The sequence below is a fragment of the Tursiops truncatus genome, chromosome 6, assembly GCF_011762595.2.
Source record: "Tursiops truncatus isolate mTurTru1 chromosome 6, mTurTru1.mat.Y, whole genome shotgun sequence".
Taxonomy (NCBI): domain Eukaryota; kingdom Metazoa; phylum Chordata; class Mammalia; order Artiodactyla; family Delphinidae; genus Tursiops; species Tursiops truncatus.
The window spans coordinates 7,232,584-7,253,545 of NC_047039.1; the positions used below are offsets into that span (position 1 = coordinate 7,232,584).

Below are 20,962 nucleotides of genomic sequence, written 5' to 3' on the forward strand. Positions count from 1 at the left end.
CTGCCCCACCTCAGGGTTTGGAGTCTGTTTGGTGACCTCTTTCCTCAAAACACGGCCCTCCCCCATTTCTCAGATTTAATTCCTTAAGATGAAAATTTGGGGAAAAAAGAAAAGAGGCAACTTTAGTTGTGAAAATACATCAGTTTTCACAAAATGGGAGCTGAGATTTGCTATTTGCAGGTTAGCTGGGGGGTGGCTTCGCCAATACTAGTGATTCATTGTAAATGTCTCCGTGTTCCTATAGCTTGATGTTAAACTGTTCAGTCAATTACTGTATCAAAGCACCTAATTTAATTCAGTAGCTTAAAAACTTAATGCAGTTTCAACTGGTAATTGAACTTTTACAGAGAAAATCATGTGCCTTGTTTCCAAGAAATGAAATTAAAGAATTAAGTCAAAATAGATGATATCAATTATCAATAAAGCAGGTTGGAATTTTTTGATTAATATCTAACAAAAAAAATAAGCTAATAATTCTTGAGTGATCTTTTTATTTCATCACTGGGTAGTGGATATTCCTTGATTACTTCCACAGATTCATTTTATAGGACATGGAGGAAAACACATCTGCAAAGGCAGAAGCAGAGTGACTCCTTAAATGCAATCTTCACCGTCATTGAAAGTGACAGATTTTTGACAAAACTCAGGGTTCGCTCTGAGCTATTATAGCAGTTTATTTTCCAACAGCAAGTCATCCCGACCCGATACATGGTTAGTGTGGACTTTTAGCTCATGAGCTAAATCTTCGAAACCCCTGACTGTTCAATGCACTTACTTCAAGTTGGGAAACCTCAGGGTCACCTGCTGTGATTTCCTACGGAAAAGAAACAGAACTGTTGCAATACTTTGAACTCCAGATGAGTGAGAGACATAAAACTGATGTGTTTCTGATGTTCCATTTCAAGATAATAACAGGGGATCTGTTCTTAAGGAAATACATAAAACCGAAGCTATTGGAGCCACAGCAGCTGGGAAGAGGATGCATTTGGAGATAGCTGGAGGTACTGATTAAGATCAGTACTGATCACCACACCAAATGTCAGCTGCTCATGTGTCTGGACCTGCCAGGGTGGCCCCTGAGGCCGGATAGCACAGTACTTCTTTCCCGGCAGACTCTGAAGCATCCTCTTCCGTCTGTCAAAGGCAGACAGAACCTCATCCCACAACAGCTCTTCACTTGAGTTCCTTGCCTCCCCCAGTGGCCAATAGCTGTTAACCAGTTATCATAAATGTGACTTCTCTCAGCAGATTCAAATGTTTGCCCCAAATTTTGCCTATTCTCTTGGTGTATCTATTTTTTTTTTAATTTTTAAAATTTATTTACTTATTTATTTATTTTTGGTTGTATTGGGTCTTCGTTGCAGCGCGCGGGCTTCTCATTGCGGTGGCTTCTCGTTGTGGAGCACGGGCTCTAGGTGCGCGGGCTTCAGTAGTTGTGGCACGCGGGCTCAGTAGTTGTGGTGCATGGACTTAGTTGCTCCGTGGCATGTGGGATCTTTCCGGACCAGGGCTCGAACCCGTGTGCCCTGCCTTGGCAGGCGGATTCCTAACCACTGCGCCACCAGGGAAGTCCCTGGTGTATCTATTATGATTATTCTGATGCAGGAGAAGAATCAGCCTCATTCCTAACCTTAAAAAATAGAGGTAGGAATTAGGCTAAGACGGTCTGCATGGGAAGCACAGAAGGCGGCCGCTTCTCTTTTCCCGGAGAAGCCTTGTTCATGGCTGTCTTTTCCAGCCTTGGAAAGAGGTCATCAGAGTCAGTGATGAACGTCAGCCCAGAATCCTGCTCTGACTCGTTTCCTCCCAGTGGTGCTCTGAGAGGGGCGCGTTCCCCAGACAAAGCGCACACCCTGGGGAAAAGGCAATGATGTTGGCAGGAGGCTGAGCTCTGCTTCCTGTGTGTGAGGTGGGGCTGAATGTTTCTAATCAACAGCCTTTCTCCATTTTCATCACTTGCTCTGCAACCCTCGCAGTTTAGCTCAGAAAATCAGGTGCGGGTAAGAGAGCTCCTTGTGGTCTTTTTGTAAGCATCGGGGTGGCCCAGGTGTCGTCCGGTGCCCTGCGGCATGATGGAGGAGGTACACGTCCTCTGCTGATGAACAACCTCCCCACGAGGAAGACTTAGTGGCAAGTGTTCACTGATGAGATGTCTGGAGTCAAAATTATGGAAACTGGCCACAGTTAAAAATGATAAGCTAGGGACTTCCCTGGCGAGCCAGTGGTGAAGACTCTGGGCTTCCACTGCAGGGGCTGAAAGCCCCATCCCTGGTCAGGGAACTAAGATCCTACGTGCTGGGAGGTGCAGCCAAAAAAAAAAAAAAAAGACCCAGGTAGATAATCCATCTGTTTTGGCCTTTGTTTTAGAAAAAAGTTACTCAGAGAACTGCCTATTCCTCTCCTTCATAGCTGGTCAAAGATTTGGGGTTGATTCTGATCGACTTTGACTAATTCTTATCACTGTTTCAGGGAGGATGAGGCCAGATTGGCTTAAATGAATGAAAAAGTGTTTGTATTTTTAGGAGTTAAACCCCTCGTGCTTTAATTTGTTCATTTATTCATTCAGCGCATTTTAAGTAATCATCAGCTATGTCCCAGGTACTCTGGCGGGCACCAGGGATGCTCTTTCTAGAGAAGCTGAGCATTATTTTGATAATCATAGTGATGAACTCGGAAGCTCGCTTTACTTCTCTGAGCTGCACATCAATCAAGGAAATTATTGTGAAGACAAATTGGTCTAACCGAACCAACGCAGACCGTTTTTGTGGCTATGGGAGCATATGACAGGATTTAGGGAAAAATTATTACTAAATAATGAGGATTCACATTCCTTGGGGGTAAGTTGATAACACAATGAAACATGAATGTAAGAGTATGAGATAGACATACTCCTCCATTTGGACTCAAGATCAACTCATTCTGATTCATTCAACCAACGACTTTGGTTGAATATTAAGCCTATAGAGGAAAACTGAGGCGTTTTCTTTAGTAATTTCACTAAAATAAGATTGCTACTTACTTCATTATTCCAGAAATATTTTTTGAGAAAACAATTGTGCGAGAAGATTACAGTCTAGTAGTGGAATATGTCTAAACCAGTAAGTGCACTACAGGTTCTCAGTTACTGAGCCCAGGAGGGTAGAGGAAAAGTTTTTCCTTCCCTACACTTGCTAAGGATTAAATGGGATAAACTGTTGAGAAGTCATGCGTCCCATTCTAATGATTTTCAACATCACCACACCAAATGTCTTTCATTCAAATACAGACGTAACATAATCCAGTTAGGAAATATTATCCTAACATTTGGTCCAGAATTCTTCTCTATGAGCCCTTTCTGCTCAGAAAACAAGTTCATAAATGCTGGGAGTACTCCAGCTGGTGACCTCAGAGGCCAGGGAGGTTGCTAGGCATGAGGTAAGGGAAGAATGTGCTGTTTCCTAGCGAGAAGGACAGGGTCGGGGGAGAGGGAGTAAAGAGGTGGGCAGAAGAGGAGAGACAAGCCAGCCAAACAGAGGAGCAGGTGCTGCAGAGAAAAAGCCAGGAGAGAAACTTCTGGTGCTGAGCAGTAAAAATGGGCCTGGAGAACAGGGCAATATAATAAGTGATGTGTTTTTGTCCCCCAACCTTTCCGATCATCAGTAAAATCACATGTTTACAAATGCTTTGGTTCAAATTTTGAGGCAGACAATACAGGAGCAGTTTGATATCCAGGTCAATAGGAGGGGGCACCCAGTCAGCCTGTGTGGGACAAGAGCCCAGGAAGCCATGAGAGAGCAAATGTCCAGACATTCGCCAACGGTCATAGAATGACTTTGGACTTCTTCAACAAGTGGAAATGTAGGGTTCAAGTCCAGGTTTACCCAGCTCACCAAGGGTCAGATGAACTCCCACATGGCACATGACTTACAGCAATTTATAAAGACACCAGGAAAGAGTCACATTGGTTCGAAGTTGGCTCCATTACCGGGCAGTTATTTTTAACATCTAATCGAAAACCTTCCCCTTAAACCAATCGTATTCCAGATCTTCTTTGTTCACCTACGCTACCTCGGCTTGACCTTTCCTAAGTCAAATACATCCCTGTGGATCTATGATTCTCGCCTACATGGTCTTCAGAACAGAAAAGTAAAATTGCTCTACCAGGGATCACGATGATATAATATTCTCTAAATGGAGATGCCTTATAAAACTATTTTTGCAGCATTCTCACACAGGTATTTTTAAAGTTATGATTCGCCGGTCTGTTCTTTGCCACTTCAACTATAAAGTCAAGTGTTGTCATTTTAAAAAATTTTATTCAGGGAAAACTTTTCTTCCTGCATCCAGTAATGTTCTGTCTTTTATTTAGCCTGCTTTCCTCCCTTCTTCTCTGAGATCTCCCCGCTGAATTTTGCTCCAGGCTCCTGATTCCTCATCTGACAGTCTTTGTAATTAGAATTGGAGGTGTGGGAGAAGCTCACATTCAGAGCAATTCCAGACTGAGCCAGCTGCAACAGTGTAAGTCTTAACTGTCGTGAGCAACCTTCACCCGTGGACAGTCCTGTGATGATATTGCAGTAAAACGCCCACACGCCCTTGGTTGAAGCTGGTCCCTTCTCTTGCTTTACGAGCTATTTTCAAAATGCCAAAGACAAACAATACCCCTTCATCCCACAGAAAAACAGCAATCTTGGATCCAATTCCTACATCCCTTCTCCCTCCAAATTGGTTATGATCACGCTTCCTCAGGTCCATAAACTATATTTAGGTGGAAAAGAAAAAGAGAGACAGGCTGTCACTGATCAAAGGAAACAGATGCACGGGCATTTCAGGTCACTCCCAAAGTGTTTCAGGACAGTTCAGTTTGCACTGCGCCACTGAGTGAATTCTCTTTCCTGCTCCCATGTTGAAAATGGTTCAGCTTCAGGGAGCCATTCCAGTCTTGGCTATGTTACTGGGACTTTCTTTTGGAAAGACGTGGACATGATCCTGAAAATAAATAAATAAATAACAATGCTAAAACTTCTTGTCTTCAAAATACTAAATACACAACAAATTAATCCATAGGAAAAAGTACAGTGTTATTATGACTTTTCAAAAAAAAGTTAATAGACTAGGATGGAGAGAGTGATGTTATAAGGTCAAGAGGAGACGTTGATTTCCAAGTTGAATCTACTTACTTATTGCAAGAATACGAACAACTTTTTTTTTTCAATCCAAACTTGCTAAGCCACTTATGCTTTTGTTGCAGCGACTGCTCCCCTGAGCGGGCTATGGCTTTGCTTACAATGAGTTCCGTTGGCTTCTCTGAGACTGCTGGCTTCTCTGGATGAGGGAGGTATTTGCCATCAGTGAGGTGGGCTGAATCAGCAAGATGTCACTCTATTTGCTGAAAATCGGTGCATTGTCAGGAGGCAGCGGTGGTGGGAGCAGTGAGTGATTTGACTCACCTTAGGATGTTACCAGAGGTTCCAAGCACTTGCAGACAAGCAGCCTGTGCTACCTTTCTTTCAAAATAATGATATATTTAAAAAATACTATTATGTATTAGGTCATTATCTTCATGAGAAATAAGTATCCGCAGTGCTTGAAGGCACCATACAGAATTTTCTTTGTCGATGATTAATTCTCACGTATGCTAATTAAGTTGATCAAACTCTGCTGCGCTTCTGTAGCTGGAGATTTCCTTAATCTGTGTTTCTCTCTCTTAGGAGAGCAGAGAAACTTCATTTGCATGAGTTTTGCACAAAGTTGGTCCTGTCTTTAAAAACTAGGTCAATAGAGTTGCTGGAGTTGAAATTCCCCAGCCCTCCAGCCACATTTGGGCTTGATGGATATGAACCTGGTTAGTCTCATAAGCCTCTGGGAGCTGTAGCTTCCCTCCCTTTTCTATTTTGAATGGCCTACTTTTGCCTGTGAACTGTAAGATGCAATCTAGCATAATGACTGCTTTTATTGCTTTTTAACCCTAGTAGCCACCACAGTACTTTCTATACACATCAGGGCTCCAGAAACACTTGATATTATTGATAACAGTAAATGATGATAACCAGTATTTTATTATTTTATTTTTTTAACATCTTTATTGGAGTATAATTGCTTTACAATGGTGTGTTAGTTTCTGCTGTATAACAAAGTGAATCAACTATACGTATACATATATCCCCATATCCCCTCCCTCTTGCGTCTCCCTCCCTCCCACCCTCCCTAACCCACTCCTCTAGGTTGTCACAAAGCACCGAGCTGATCTCCCTGTCCTATGCAGCTGCTTCCCACTAGCTATCTATTTTACATTTGGTGGTGTATATATGTCCATGCCTCTCTCTCACTTCGTCCCAACTTACCCTTCCCCCTCCCCGTGTCCTCAAGTCCATTCTCTACGCCTGCGTCTTTATTCCTGTCCTGCCCCTAGGTTCTTCAGAACCACTTTTTTTTTTTTAATTCCATATATATGTGTTAGCATATGGTAGTTGTTTTTCTCTTTCTGACTTACTTCACTCTGTATGACAGACTCTAGGTCCATCCGCCTCACTACAAATAACTCAATTTTGTTTCTTTTTAAGACTGAGTAATATTCCATTGTATATATGTGCCACATCTTCTTTATCCATTCATCTGTCGATGGACAGACACTTAGGTTGCTTCCATGTCCTGGCTAGTGTAAACAGTGCTGCAATGAACATTGTGGTACATGACTCTTTTTGAATTATGGTTTTCTCAGGGTATATGCCCAGTAGTGGGATTGCTGGGTCGTATGGTAGCTCTATTTTTAGTTTTTTAAGGAACCTCCATACTAGTTTCCATAGTGGCTGTATCCATTTACATTCCCACCAACAGTGCAAGACAGTTCCCTTTTCTCCACACCCTCTCCAGCATTTATTGTTTGCAGGTTTTTTGCTGATGGCCATTCTGACCGGTGTGAGGTGATACCTCATTGTGACAACCAGTATTTTAAATCTTAGGAGTAGTCTTTACTAAAGCAGTAACTGACCATGGTAATACAATCTCCTGCTACTTTAGCTCATTTGTTCCTTGCAACCATCCCATTTTACAAGGAAGAAATGAACTTAGAGTAGGGAAACTGCTTTAGGATTAAGGTTAATACAGCTCATCCTGAAAGATAGATTTGACTCATGCCATTACTAGAATAATCACTTTTTATGTCAGATCTGATTCATGATAGCTGACATTGATTGCATTCCTAATATGTCAAATGCTATTCTAAGTGTTTCACATGTATTAATTCAGCCTCACAGCAGCACAAGGAAAGACGTGGATTATTACTTATATTTCAAAGATGAAAAACGCAGAAATTGAAAGGTTTAGTTGCTGGGGCCCCGGGGTCCTGTGGCTGGTAAAGGGCCTCTCCAGGATTTAAACTATGGAAGCCATTGCAAAGCCCTGCTCTCTGCTGTTTGGTTATACAGCTTTTCATTTAAAATTAGGCTTTAATTCAGCTGGCGAGGTTAAGATTACATAAGATTCCATTCCTCATTTTGAATAATTTTCTGTGTATTCCTAGCCAAGGTCATTTAATGTTATTGAGCTTCATTTTGATTTTTATCAAATTGTCTCTTTTCATTTTTGTCGTATTAGTTTCACCAAAAGATTGCGCTTGGGAGTCCTCATGTAATATATTTAACTATAAAGCAAAATAAAAGTCCTATGTTATACACAAACTGACTGATTTTTGACAAAGGTGCAGAAATAATTCCATGGAGGAAGGATATTCTTCTCAGCAAATGATGCTGGAGCAATCGAACATGCTAAAAAGTGAAGCTCAACCTAAACTTCACACCTTATTCAAAAATGAACTCAGGGCTTCCCTGGTGGCGCAGTGGTTGAGAATCTGCCTGCCAATGCAGGCGACACGGGTTCGGGCCCTGGTCTGGGAAGATCCCACATGCCGCGGAGCAGCTGGGCCCATGAGCCACAACTACTGAGCCTGCACGTCTGGAGCCTGTGCTCCGCAACAAGAGAGGCCGCGACAGTGAGAGGCCTCCGCACCGCGATGAAGAGTGGCCCCAGCTTGCCACAACTAGAGAAAGCCCTTGCACAGAAACAAAGACCCAACACAGCCATAAATAAATAAATAAATTTAAATCATATGGGCTTCTAAGAAGACCTCTGCTTAAAAAAAAAAAACCAAAAAAAACTCAAAATGGATCAGAGATTTAAATATAAAATGTTAGAATATAAAACATTTAGAAAAAAAAGCGGGGGGAATATCTTCAGGACACAGGGCTGGGCAGGGCCCTTGGACATAACATCAAAAGCATGATACATAAAAATTATTTGCGAAACTGGACTTCATCAAAATAAAAATATTTTGCTCCGTGAAAGACCCTGTTAATAGAATGAAAAGACAAGCTACACACTGGTAGGTAATATTTTCAAACTGCATATCTGACAAAGGAATTACATCTAGAATATACAAAGAACTTTCAAGTCAGCAGCAAAAAAAAAAGAAAAAAGTTAGAAAATGGGCAAAAGATATAAACAGATATTTCACAAAGAGAAGATGTACATAGCATGTAAGCACACGAAAAGAAATTTGGCATCGTTAGCTACTAGGGAAATGTCTCAAAGCCACAACGAGACATCACTATACACCTATCAGTATGTAAAATAAAACACAGTACTAAGACCAAATGCTGGGCAGAATGCCGAGAACCTGAATTTCTTACGCACTGATGGTAGGGATCTAAAATGGTACAACCACTCCGAAAAGAGTTTGGCAGTTTTTCCATGGGAATCTATATGCTATTATTGCAACATCACGTGAATCTCTATCCCATGACAAAAAGTTAAAGAAGCCACACGTTCAACATAGTAAGATGGGAATGGGCCATCACTGCATTCATTATCTTCTTGCAGTGGTAAACATGATATTGTTGATAATAATGTACATATAATAGACATGCAGAGTTTTCTTTTTAAAGTTTTTATCTCTAGTTGTTTCAGATTAAAATATCTAAAACATTCTAGCAATTTAAGGGGAAGAATCCTTTTAAACTGCTAGTCATGGCTTGCTGCACCAGAGATGTTTTATTTGAAAAATTTCAGAGGCACCACTAGATGGCAGTAGAGGTTCGTATTTTTGTTCCCTTGGTTTTTGTTTTTTGGGGGGGGTGGGATGGAGGGAGGCGGAGAAAATAAGGGACAAATTTGGTTCTGCTCTCAGACCCAAATAAAAACAATATCTGTAGTGATAGACATTATTGGTGATTAGCAAGGTTTAAGCTGCAAATACAATCATTAAAAAAAAAAATCAATATTGGTGTAAGATAAATAAAACCTGCAATAAATAACACACACTGTGAAAGACCATGGGCAGAGTACACTTTGTAAAATAAATCTTGGACTAACAGCCTGGATGAAAATGAACAATTTTAGAGAAAAAAAAAGTTTGGCATTGAGCTCTGTAATGGCAATTGGGATTTCCTGGTTCAAAATCTTAATGGCTTACAGAAATTTTAAGCAACTCTTTTATTTCTGCCTCTTCCTACTAATAACTACACAATATTCAGCTGCTCATCATTTCTTTTTAATTTAATTTATTAAAATTTTTTATTTTATATTGGAGTATAGTGGATTAGCTACTATGTTGTGTTAATTTCAGGTGTACAGCAAAGTGATTCCGCTGTACATATACATACATTTCAGATATTCTTTTTCAGATTCTTTTTCCATTTAGTTTATTACAGAACACTGAGTAGAGTTCCCTGTGCTCTGCAGTAGGTCCTCGTTGATTATCTATTTTATATATACAGTGGTGCATGTATGCTAATCCTAAAATCCTAAATTATCCCCCCGCCCCATCATTTCTAAACTAGGAAAGTCTTCCTTTTTTAGATTACAGATTAAAGCCATATGAGGCAGAAGAACAAAATTCTGCTGTTTTTCTGATATCACATTTCAAAATACTCAATATCTTTTCGTCTTGATAAAGCTGAGAGAAAATCTCTATATCATTTGCTGGATTTTCTGTGAAATTTACTTGCTAGAGACAAATTGAAACACTGACTTAATATCAAGTTTCAAGGGATGGGGCAGTGCCGTGGGGAAGAGGGGGCAGAGGGGACCCCTGACCTGTCCATCCTGGTCTTTAATTAAAGGCTTTGTAGGTTTAAAAAAAAAAGAAAGAGAGAGAGAGAGAGAGATCCTATGCTTTTCTTCCTAGAGGTTAATTGATGGGGTTAACCCATTCATGCCTCTCATTCTAACTATATATTGTCATCAAGAATACTTCTAAGAGGACATCCCTGGTGGTCCAGTGGGTAAGACTCTGTGCTCCCAGTTCAGGGGGTCCAGGTTCAATCCCTGGTCGGGGAACCAGATCCCACATGCATGCCTCAACAATGATCTCTTGCGCTGCAACTAAGACCTGGCGCAGCCAAAATAAATAAGTAAAAAAAAAAATTTTTTTTTAAAGCATATTTCTGGGCTTCCCGGGTAGCGCAGTGGTTGAGAGTCCGCCTGCCGATGCAGGGGACACGGGTTCGTGCCCCGGTCCGGGAGGATCCCACATGCCGCGGAGCGGCTGGGCCCGTGAGCCATGGCCACTGAGCCTGCGCGTCCGGAGCCTGTGCTCCGCAACGGGAGAGGCCACAACAGTGAGAGGCCCACGTACCGCAAAAAAAAAAAAAAAGGATATTTCTGAGGTATTTATTAGCATATGTTACTATTCTCCTGTGTCACCTTAATGTCAGATGAAGTGAAACAATGTGTATTATGTCTGGGGCTCTCTGTGTAGGAGAGACACATTCAAAATCTTGATAGAATATTCACGGAAGTGTCAAAGCAAATTTCCACATGAGTCAGGCATCAGAACAATTTTTACAAACAAATGGTGCAGCTTTTAGTCTGCCTGCTACAATGTCACCTAAACCTTACGGATGCTAGGTGATGAAGGAGTGAAATTTCTATAATGAGACATCCACAGTGAGACTGGGATGGTAACAAAGGACAGCGCCATCGTGGGGTTGGAGTGTGAAAGCGCCAGGAAAGAAAGGGCTGGTATTCCCACCCCAGAGCAGGTGATCAGTAAATCCTATTGTCTGTGAACCTGGGTGAGATCAGATGAAGCTAATTCATGGTAGATTCTCAACACAGTAGATTGTTTAAAAATAAAGAGGTATTCTTAATGCCTCAGTAGAGAGAAATATCTAACATTCTCTCATTTACTTTATCCACATCAGCAAACCTTAAGAATTCTGATTTTCATGAACATAGTAGTACTTCTGTATACCCACCTTTGGTATAAATAGCAAAACAAGCCTTCCAAGGAATGTGGGTGTCTGTAAGGTCTATATTTCAGTAGAAGAATAAGATTTTTTATTTTCTCTTTAGTTCTGTAAGTCAATAATAAAATAGTTGATTCTTGAATAATATGAGTAAGTTTCCTACAACTGTTTGATAATGAGATGAATGAAGCATTTAAAATGTCATCAGCCCTTCAACGTTTATCAGTTTTCTACTTTTTCTTTAGCTTTGATAACAAACAGCATCTTGGATTTTGATATTAGAATGTTTCCTGAAGAAAATTCTCTGGGGCTACTGAGGCAAATGCATAGAGATCAATAATTAATAGTGATTCTTACAAATCCACTGGGCTGTATACTTTTTATCATGTCTCCCCTCAGTTTTATTTTTCTCAAAAACGTGACACAGTCTAAGGCACTTGATAATCTTGCATAAAATGTATTTTTCAATTCTCTTCACTGTACTGTCTCCAATCCTTTCAATCCCTGCATTTTTCTGTTTTTTCTTTGCTGATGATGTTTCCACTTGAAAAATCTATCCTTGATCCGAGTGAATCTCTTGGAGGATATATGTAATACAGATAGCGACAGACAGGCATTCAGAGAATTTGGCCCTGGAGCTCAGAATCTCGGTGTTGTATTTTATGAAGATGAATATATATCCAACTTGTCAGAGTTAAATGTCATCACATTGAGATAAAACTTTGACCTTACCCAGTTGATTGGAAGTTGAATTTTGTTTCTTGAAGTGGGTCTCTAGAACCTCCTAGCAACAGCTCTTGAGTGACTTGTTTTTTAATACTTTTAGGAAAAGCACCAGGGGGATAGATTAATGTTTTATTATAGGAGTGCATTTGGTTCATGTGCTCAGCATTGATACCCAAAGCAGCACAGTCCTGAGAAATTGCCTGAATATTTGTAGGAAAGAAATTGTCCACTGCATCATAAAGAGGAGGCTTTTTGGCACAAATCTCACTGCAAATTTCAATACTTTACGCTTTAAAATAGTGAGAGATAAGTCACAGTGCTCTCCTCCAAGCATGCCCACAGAGTGACCTGACTGCTACCACTTGTGGTTTACATGGAAACTTTCTTTAATTGCTCAGATCGGGTTTTGAGCAGCATTACACTCAACCTCGTCTCTGCCTCCTCGGCAGGGTAGCAAGACGTAGATACTGCATTTTTATGAATGCCAACATTAAACCAGAGAGTTAGAAGGTGCTGGGGTCGATGGTTCCCAACCCTTGAGAAGCATTTGGCTATACATACCAAAGTGCTATTTACTTCTGTGAGCAGGCGATTAATCTGTGCTACCCAATTCACAACTGAGTGGAAATCAGGGAAGGTAGGGAAAAAAAGGAAGAAAGAAAGAAAGATCTACAACTGTTTCAATACCTAGTACATGATTGGCGCTGTCTAGGCACTATAAAACCCTTTTTTTATCATCAAGTCTTTACAACCCTATGATGTAAATTTCTTTTTACGCACAAGGAAGCGGGAATTCAGAAAGGTGATATGACTTAAGTTCACATAGCTTGGAGCAGGTAGAGCATGGTTTTAAACCCTGATTTGTCTGCCTCAAGACCTAGTGCTTTTTGGAACCCTTGTGCACTGTTGGTGGGAATGTAAACTGGTGCAGCCACCATGGGAAACAGTGTGCAAATACTTCAGAAAGCTAAAAATAGAACTAACATGTGATCCAGCCATCCCTCTTTGGGGTACATATCCAAAGGAAATTAAATCAGTATCTGAAAGAGATATCCGCACTCCCAAGTTCATTGCAGCAGTATTCACAGTAGCCAGTGTGTGAAAACAACTTCTGTGTCTACTGACAGATGAATGAATAAAGATAGTGTGGTATAAGAAAACGTATCTGAAGTACTTAGTATAGTATTCCTCAGGAAGTAAATTACTGCCTTTTCTGTAGTGCACTGATTTTGAGGTATTTGTTGTGTTAAAAAACGAAACCCAACCGAGTACATTTGAAGATCTAATTAGCTTTATCCAACGATTCATGGATCAGGGAGCATCCCATCTAACAAGCAAAAGGGAGTTCTGAGGAGCTGTACAAAATGGAAGGCTTTTATAGGCAGAAGGGGATAGAAAGAGGAAGTTTCTAACAAAGAGTGGATTGTCTCAGGCAAGGTTACCTTCCTTTGGAGACAGGCAGGGTTCTATTCTGCCGGTGACCTCACCAGTACTGGTCAGGTAATTCCAGATTGACTGGTTAAAGGTCACTTTTCTGGGAGTGGCTGAAACTGTAATTAAGTTGGATATTAAATCTTGGTTTGCTGTTGTGGGGTAAGTGACCTCATTCTGGGCTTCTCTTTCTTTTCTTTTCTTTTTTTTTAGCAATTCCCCCCTTTTGATCAGACTCTCAACTTCACTGAGGGATGGCATTAGGGCCACTTCCAGCTACCATTCTGAAGTTCTTGCAGTTTTTATTGATCCTTGTGTGTTAGTCATAGGTCATGATGTTTTTGTGCTTAATCTCTGTGATATTCACAGGCCATGATTTCAGGTTCCCTTTTTTTTTTTTTTTCTCCCTGCAGTGGGCTGTTCCCTAACCAGAGATTGAACCCATGCCCCCCGCATTGGAAGCATGGAGTCTTAATCACTGGACCATCAGGGAAGTCCCCAGCTTCACAATTTTTAAGTTGGTCTTTCTCTTCATTCCTTTTTTGATGTTCCAGTCTTAGGGAGATCACTTGCTTGGTGGTTAGTGGCTGTGGACATGCACTGGAAACTTTTGAGAGCACTTAGCATGCCAGGGAGACTACTAGGACTATTATAGGTAGGGCAATTCCCAATGTCTGGAGTGCATGTCAGAAGCATAGTCTCCAAGACCCAAACTAATCTAAATCAAGTAAGTCCAAGAAGGACTCCATTGAAGGAGTCACCTTTCTAAGCCCAGTGGCTTGCTCAGTCATCTTCTGTAACTGAGCTTCAACTTCCCCAGAAGTGTTCATCTCGGAGGAGCAGGTGGTGTTGTTCAGGGAAGCAGGGCCCAGCCAGAGGAAGAGAGTCCTGAATCACAAATGCCTCCTGGTTATTCCTGTTTGAATCAGGACTGAAAAAGTGACAGCCATGGATGCCAGTCAAAATGTTAGGGTCTGTAGACCACACAGGCAGTTTTATTCTTGTCTTTTGGTCCTTTTCTTTTTATAGAGCCTAGATGCAATGTTCACCAAGTTTGGGGTGTTAGCCAGAGAGAGGAAAACAGACCAAAGAAGAAATGGGGGACAAAGAAAGGATTTGTACCTGGGAGGGAGCCAGAGGGTCCTATCTGGTTTCAATCCTCCCTTTTCTTTGATACTTATCAATCATGAGGAGAGCAAGTGTTGGACAAGAAAGGGAATAACGGAGGGAGAGGTTAATCATATACTCGGCAGAGGAGCTCGGTTTTAGGGGGACTCAGTTGCACAATGGGTCTGGACTTCGAAAGGAGGGGACAATGGAAATCTTTATTTTTCTCACTAGACTGGGCACTGAGACAGACATCTGAGAGAGCTGACTTTGGCAAGAATTTTAACCTTACCTGGCTTCTGCCAGCTTTCCAAGGATATGCAAGATTTTTCATTAATATTAGTTTCTTTGGCTCTTTAAGGGAATAATGTAACAGCTTACCAGAAAATTCCTCAGAGTCCCATCAACCCTGGGAGAGACCCATAGGAGTGCCCTCCTTCAAGGGTATATCTAGGGGCATCTGTAAGACCACTAACTTGACGGACTTCTGTTTATTGTCACGTAGTCTCCTCAGAGTGGAAAGACAATTCAGACAGAGAATTGCTAGAATGAGTACTTAAACACAGGAGGATAGAGGGGGGCAGTAGGAGTTATGTCAGTCTTTAATCTTTCATTTTAGGTACCTCTTGTGTCTTTCATTTTTCATTAGCCTTTAGCAACAAAACTTTTATTTTATTTATTTATGTTTTAGGCCACACCACGAGGTATGTGGGATCTTAGTTCCCCGACCAGACATTGAACCCACACCCCGCTGCAGTGGAAGCAGAGTCTTAACCACAGGACCACCAGGCAAGTCCCAGCAACAAAATTTTTAATGAAGCTCTTTTGGAATTTTGAAGCCTTTCTGGAGGCTTCTGTATGCCAATTAAAACAGGCATTCCATTCTGCTTGCTTGATTTTGGAGTCCTTGCTTTTGAGTACACTTCTTAAGTAAAGGATCTTGTGTAATTGGAATGTTTCCCATAATGGCCTTGTAATTCTAGGTTGTTTTTAGTAAGATTTTTGTCATTTTTGTAGATATCTACAGTGTCTGGGACCATAGTTCTTAGACATAAAATAAGTAGGTCTGTCAGAAGGCGATATGCTTAACTTTTTAGGATTTGAGGATCTACATAAAACAAAACAAATAAACGTATGCACCTTAACACACCAGCAGTGACCAAGAAATATTACTGCAGAGTATCCAAGGGAAGGCCCTGTGTGCACCACCGGCAGGAGCTTGGGACAGGGGAAAGGGCCGAGCCAGCAGGCCCCCCCGGAAACAGGGCTGCAAGACTAGTCTGGGTTTCCAAAAAGGGGAACTGTGGACTGAAAAGCCAGTTAGGTAGGGAGCTCAACACAAAGAGATCATCCAATTTAACCAGTGTTAAGGTCTGATGAGCAGTCTTATAAAATTAAAATTAAAAAATATATTTCCGTGAGTTTGGGGAATCCTGTGAATCTGATGATTATCAATTGAATCATTTGACTCAATTCTTAAGGCATCTTGGTCTAGATTAAGTTTGCTTTGATAATGAGCTCAAGGGGCTCATCAATTTTTCAACAGACGATTCAGTTTATATCTTGCTTTCCTAATCTGTGCTAAGATACTGGAATTAAGGACTCTTAAAGTGAAGCGTGTTAATTAAAGCTTATTTATCAGGACCTCATCATCAGACAGATTTGCGGATGACCTTCCCATTCCAAGAGGTAATAAAGCTAAAAACCTGAGCTTCCTTCAGAGGTGCGATTGTTGGGTTGACTGTTCTGCTGTCTGACAGCACAATCTCTTATCCCAGAAGTACTGATTTAGTCATTTTACCAAGAAGTCAGAAGTACATAACGAGTTCTGTAAGGTCTTCCGTAATAAGTAGGACTCTGTCTCATATTACTTTGAAGCAAAAAGTTTTTGTTTTTTGTTTTTTTTTTAAACCTTTAAGATCAGAGTGATCAGGAAGCCAATTTGCTAACCTGAGAAAAGTAACCTTTTCGCTGGGCTGACGCAGTTTGGGAAGCTGTCTCTGAGCCTACACTGGTTTACTGGCTGATCTACATGTTGGCATTTACTTTTGATTGTGTGGATGTTAAGGTTTCCTTTTTCTTTATAGCTATACTTTGCTCATAGCAAAGCATAAGGGCCGGGCTGAGGAGTGTTCCTTTCCAGTATCCAGGTGTCCTACCTGGATGTCATAGCATCACATCACAAAAGGAGAAATCCTTTCATAATCCTCTGATGTAGGTACTCATCAGAGGTACTATCTACACTTTTCAGATGAGTAAACCATACCTAATGGTGTTTATCACGAGAGCTTGTGATTAAATATTTTCCCCAATAGAGGGTGCATAGGCCAAACATTTTAATAGATCCAAGAAAGCTTCACATAGATTAATTAATTGCTCTTTAGCCAGTCTGAAAAGGACAATAACATAACCTGATTTTGGGGGGGAAGATATTTTATTTTTCCACATTTTATTCTCTCATACACATCTTTAGATATCAAGAACAGAACATGTTGTCCTAATTAGTATGGCACTGAAAAATGTTAGAGAAACTTGTTCTGATTTACTTTAAATCCTGAATACAGAATATGATTTTTTTCCTTTTTATTTTGATAGTTTAAAAACATTTTTATCTTTGATTATCTTACTTAAAGGTAACCTACTTGCTAGCTATGTAAACCTGAGCAGGCTACTTACTAGCTCTGGGCTCCAATTTCCTCATCTATCAAATAGGAGAAAATAATAATAAATACCTCCCAGGAGTGTTATCATAGTAATGGGTTAATTTTCAAAAAGTGACTATAGTAAGGCTTGGAACCTAGTAAGAGCTACGGGTTTGCTAAGTAAAAATTAAAGAGGGATAACATGTCCAGAGAAATCAGCCTATTTTTTTCCCCAGATAATTTCTAATGAACATTCTTCAATTAGGAGAAATAAAAGTATAAAAGAGTGACCCCTCAGAAGTATTTTCAGGTGTTGATTTAGAGTGTGCTCTAAGGATTGCAGCTCACCCTCTCTGGGCTGTAACCAGAGTATCAGCTCTTCAAGGGTTGGAATGGTATCTAACTCATTTTTACCCTCAAGCACAACAAAGAATTTTCCAGAATGCTGGTGTCCATGAAATATTGGTTGAATTAACAAGCATTTAATGTGTTCTTTTTTGGTAAGTTTCCTGGAATTTCCAGCTTGGTCAGACACCCCCTCTTCCAGACATCTCTGGTTAGTTCAGGTCCCTATGACTACGGCACATCGACCACAAAGTTGCTGTGGTGGGAGAATTCTGACATAACCAGGAGTGCCTGGAAGAGCTCAAGGTTGATAGCACAGAGCAGAGGTTGATAGCTTATAAAAACCTTACTGTCAAGTTCATCGTCCGCCCGTTAAATACTTCTAAAATAAATTTTGAAAATAAGGCCATGGCTTTGGTGTCCTTCCGTTTGCATCAATGTGGGGAAGCATGTAATCAAAGTATCTCATGCAAAAAAAAAGAAAAAGAAAAAGAAGAAGATTTTTGATAATGCCTGAAATTTTAAAACATTGTGTCTGATGAGTAGAATAGTTTTTAGAAGAGATCACTTTAGGGAAATTCAATACCTTAAAAAAATTGTTTAGCAAAGTGTTTATTGAACAATCAGGAAAATAAAATAATCTCTTGTCCATATTTAAACCATTTTCTAGAGGCTGCAGAAATGCACTTAAATATTACCATTGTTTTTTACATACTTATTGATGTCCTAGCTTCTTATGGAGACAATGTACTAAGCATGAGAGTGATCAGTTTTAGTTATCATCGTCATTATTGTTGAATTTAACATCTTTAATACCCTTCATTCCTCACCCCCTCCTCCCAATTCCCACCACCATCCACTTCCTTCTTGGTCTAATCTAATCTTCCTCAAACTTGATCCCAGCCTGACTTAAACGAATTCACGCTGCTCTGCTCCACTAAATCCAGCAAGAGTTATGGTTGTGGAGTTTGCTGCCAGAAACCAAGCCCCGAATCTCCTTCATCATTTCCTTGACCTGCTAGAAATCCAGTAGCTAAATGGGAGCTGCAAAACTGACCCTACAGCCACTTCTGCATACACCGGACCTCCTCCGAAGTTAATAGCAGCTCTTACTGCAGCCTCGGAAAAGCGTTTGCTTAAAAACTGTGTAAGAGAGTAGTGGGGGAAGACAAAGCGATTACAAGAAGGAAGAAGTGTATGAAAGCTGGTGAAAGTATGAATGACTGCAGAGCCAAAGTTGATGGATGAGCTCGTAGGGGAAGGGATTCGTCTGGACTGAGGGGTCAGTGATGGAGGAAAACCTGTGCAACAGAGACAGTACATAGTGAAGTAACCATGGAGACAAGACTCTTTTCTCCCAAGACTCTTCCACATCTTCTTTCCTTAACGATTTTCTTTTTGATAATATCATCTCAAGAAACCACCTTGTTTTAACCTGCCAGGATTCTAGAAATCCATGTTTCTTCACGACATCCTTGTTATGGCCCTAGGATGCGATGCTGTTGGCGGTAGATATATTTAAGTGAGATGTCTTCCAGAACTGAGGAATCCCAGTGGCTTGTGTTTCCGGTCAGCTGTTACTGTCTGCGGCTACCCTCTGCGATGTAGGTTGTTTTGTGGAAAACACAGGATTAAAGCAGACACACAGCGTGCTTGTTCTCAGCGCCTGCGCTAGTCTGCTACGGCTGCCACGGCTGCCACGACAAAATACCATAGACGGGGTGCCGTAAATAACCAAGATTTACTGTCTCACAGTTCTGGAGGCTGGAAGTCTGAGATCAAGGTTTCAGCAGAGTTGGTTCTTTCTGAGAACTGAGAGGAAGAATCTTTCTAGCTTCTGCTGGTTTGCCGGCTGTCATTGGTGTTCCTTGGCTTGCAGAAGCTTCAGCACAATCTTTGCCTTTATCTTTGCGTGCTGTCCTCCCTGTGTGTGTCTGTGTTCAAATTTCCCCCTTTTGTGAGGATACCAGGCACATTGAATATGGTGCTCACCCCCCTCCAGTATGACCTCATTTTAACTAATTACACTCGCAACTGCTCTGTTTTCAAACAGGTCACGTTCTGAGGTATTGGGAGCAATGACATCATCCTATGAATTTGGGGGGTGGTGCATAATTCGATCCATAACAGTGCCGATTTGGGGAAATTTCACTTAATTTACTGTTATTGGAAAACTATCATTTTGATTGGGTGTTCCTTCTTGGATAGGCTTTTTCTAAATGAACAAAATCCATGAACTTAAAGACCTTTAATTAACAAAGTACAATTTCCAAGCTACTCAAATAGAAACTTTCATGTGTGTCTCACATGGAAAAACCTACCTATATGGGGTGAGAGTGGGGCACTGAGGTAACCTGGAGGTGGGTGAGGACAGGTGCAGCTGATCACTGGGGTCCAGCTTGCCTCTCTGCAATCACAGAGCCCTTCTCTTTCCTTCTTTCATTTTATTTTTATTTATTTATTTTAACATTTATTTTTATTGAAATATAGTTGATTTACAGTGTTGTGTTAGTTTCAGGTATATAGCAAAGTGATTCAGTTATGTATATATCATTCATATACCTATTCAGGCCCTTCTCTTTTGAAGTCAGGCCAAGTTACCCAAAAGAATCCTAGCAGTCTGTTTTTAACAGACTGTTTCTACACTAACTGGAATGAATTCTCTCCAAGCACATCTTCACCCCTTCGTCTGTTTGTTAAAGGAAGCCCTTCACGGTGACTGCTTGTCTTCAATCTCTGGACATGGGGTCTAGTGACAGAGAACTTGTCCAGACCTTTTCTATATCACTCAGTCAGTGAGGAGCAATGGGGCTGGGCAGAGGTCATTCTGTTTCTGTTTTGTCTCTGGAATAAATTTACAAACCCTGTGAAAACATTTACCAAATTTACTGTTCATGTATCACATCCTCCCTGCTCTCTGCATGTATATACACACACACACTCTCTCTCTCTCTCTCTCTGCTGTGGGAAAGTCTTAGGGGCTATCATTGCTCATGGAATCTTCATTAACTCCCCTGAGAAATTTTAAGGTATTGGTTTATACTCAAAAATGAAGAGTATCTTATTTTTAACTCTGAACTCCTAGTACCTGCAGGGAATCAACACTGTGAGTCTGACTAAAAGAGGATGATTCAGGAAAAGCCATAGGGTTAATTCAAGCAAAAACAAGAAGAGAATCACAAAAAGAATTTTATTGGGGATTTTTGAGTATCTAGAAGCTCTAATTCATTTTTTAAATACTGTGGAGAAAATATGCAACCTGCTTTCCCACCCACAAAAGCTGATGTCAGAATTCTCGTTTATTATGATTCTTATTGGAAAAGGATTTCCATTATCCAAGTAGGGATTCTCAGTGTTACACACATGTGCTTGGGTGGTAGAGAACTTTGAATCTAATTTTTATAAACATATAAAATATGTGTATTTATAAAAGGGAAGATAAGGTAAAGTGTGATTATTTGTTTTGAGCACATTCTAGTTTTCTTA

The 20,962-nt window shown here is 40.7% G+C and overlaps 1 protein-coding gene across 30 annotated transcripts in view; it reads left to right on the forward strand.

Moving 5' to 3' along the window:
• Window positions 1-20,962, forward strand: part of CEP44 (centrosomal protein 44) — a 142,362-nt gene that overhangs the window by 44,047 nt on the left and 77,353 nt on the right. For 18 of the 30 annotated variants that reach the window (XR_012332352.1, XR_012332353.1, XM_073805756.1 and 15 more), the window contains one exon: window positions 15,181-15,278. The exons of the other annotated variants lie outside the window; for them this stretch is intronic. Coding sequence is in view for 16 of the 18 variants with exons in the window: in XM_073805756.1 (XP_073661857.1) it covers window positions 15,181-15,278 (98 nt within the window). In the remaining 2 variants the exon portion in view is untranslated. Of the gene's footprint in view, window positions 1-15,180; window positions 15,279-20,962 lie in introns of those variants that run through there. 30 annotated transcript variants of the gene reach the window in all.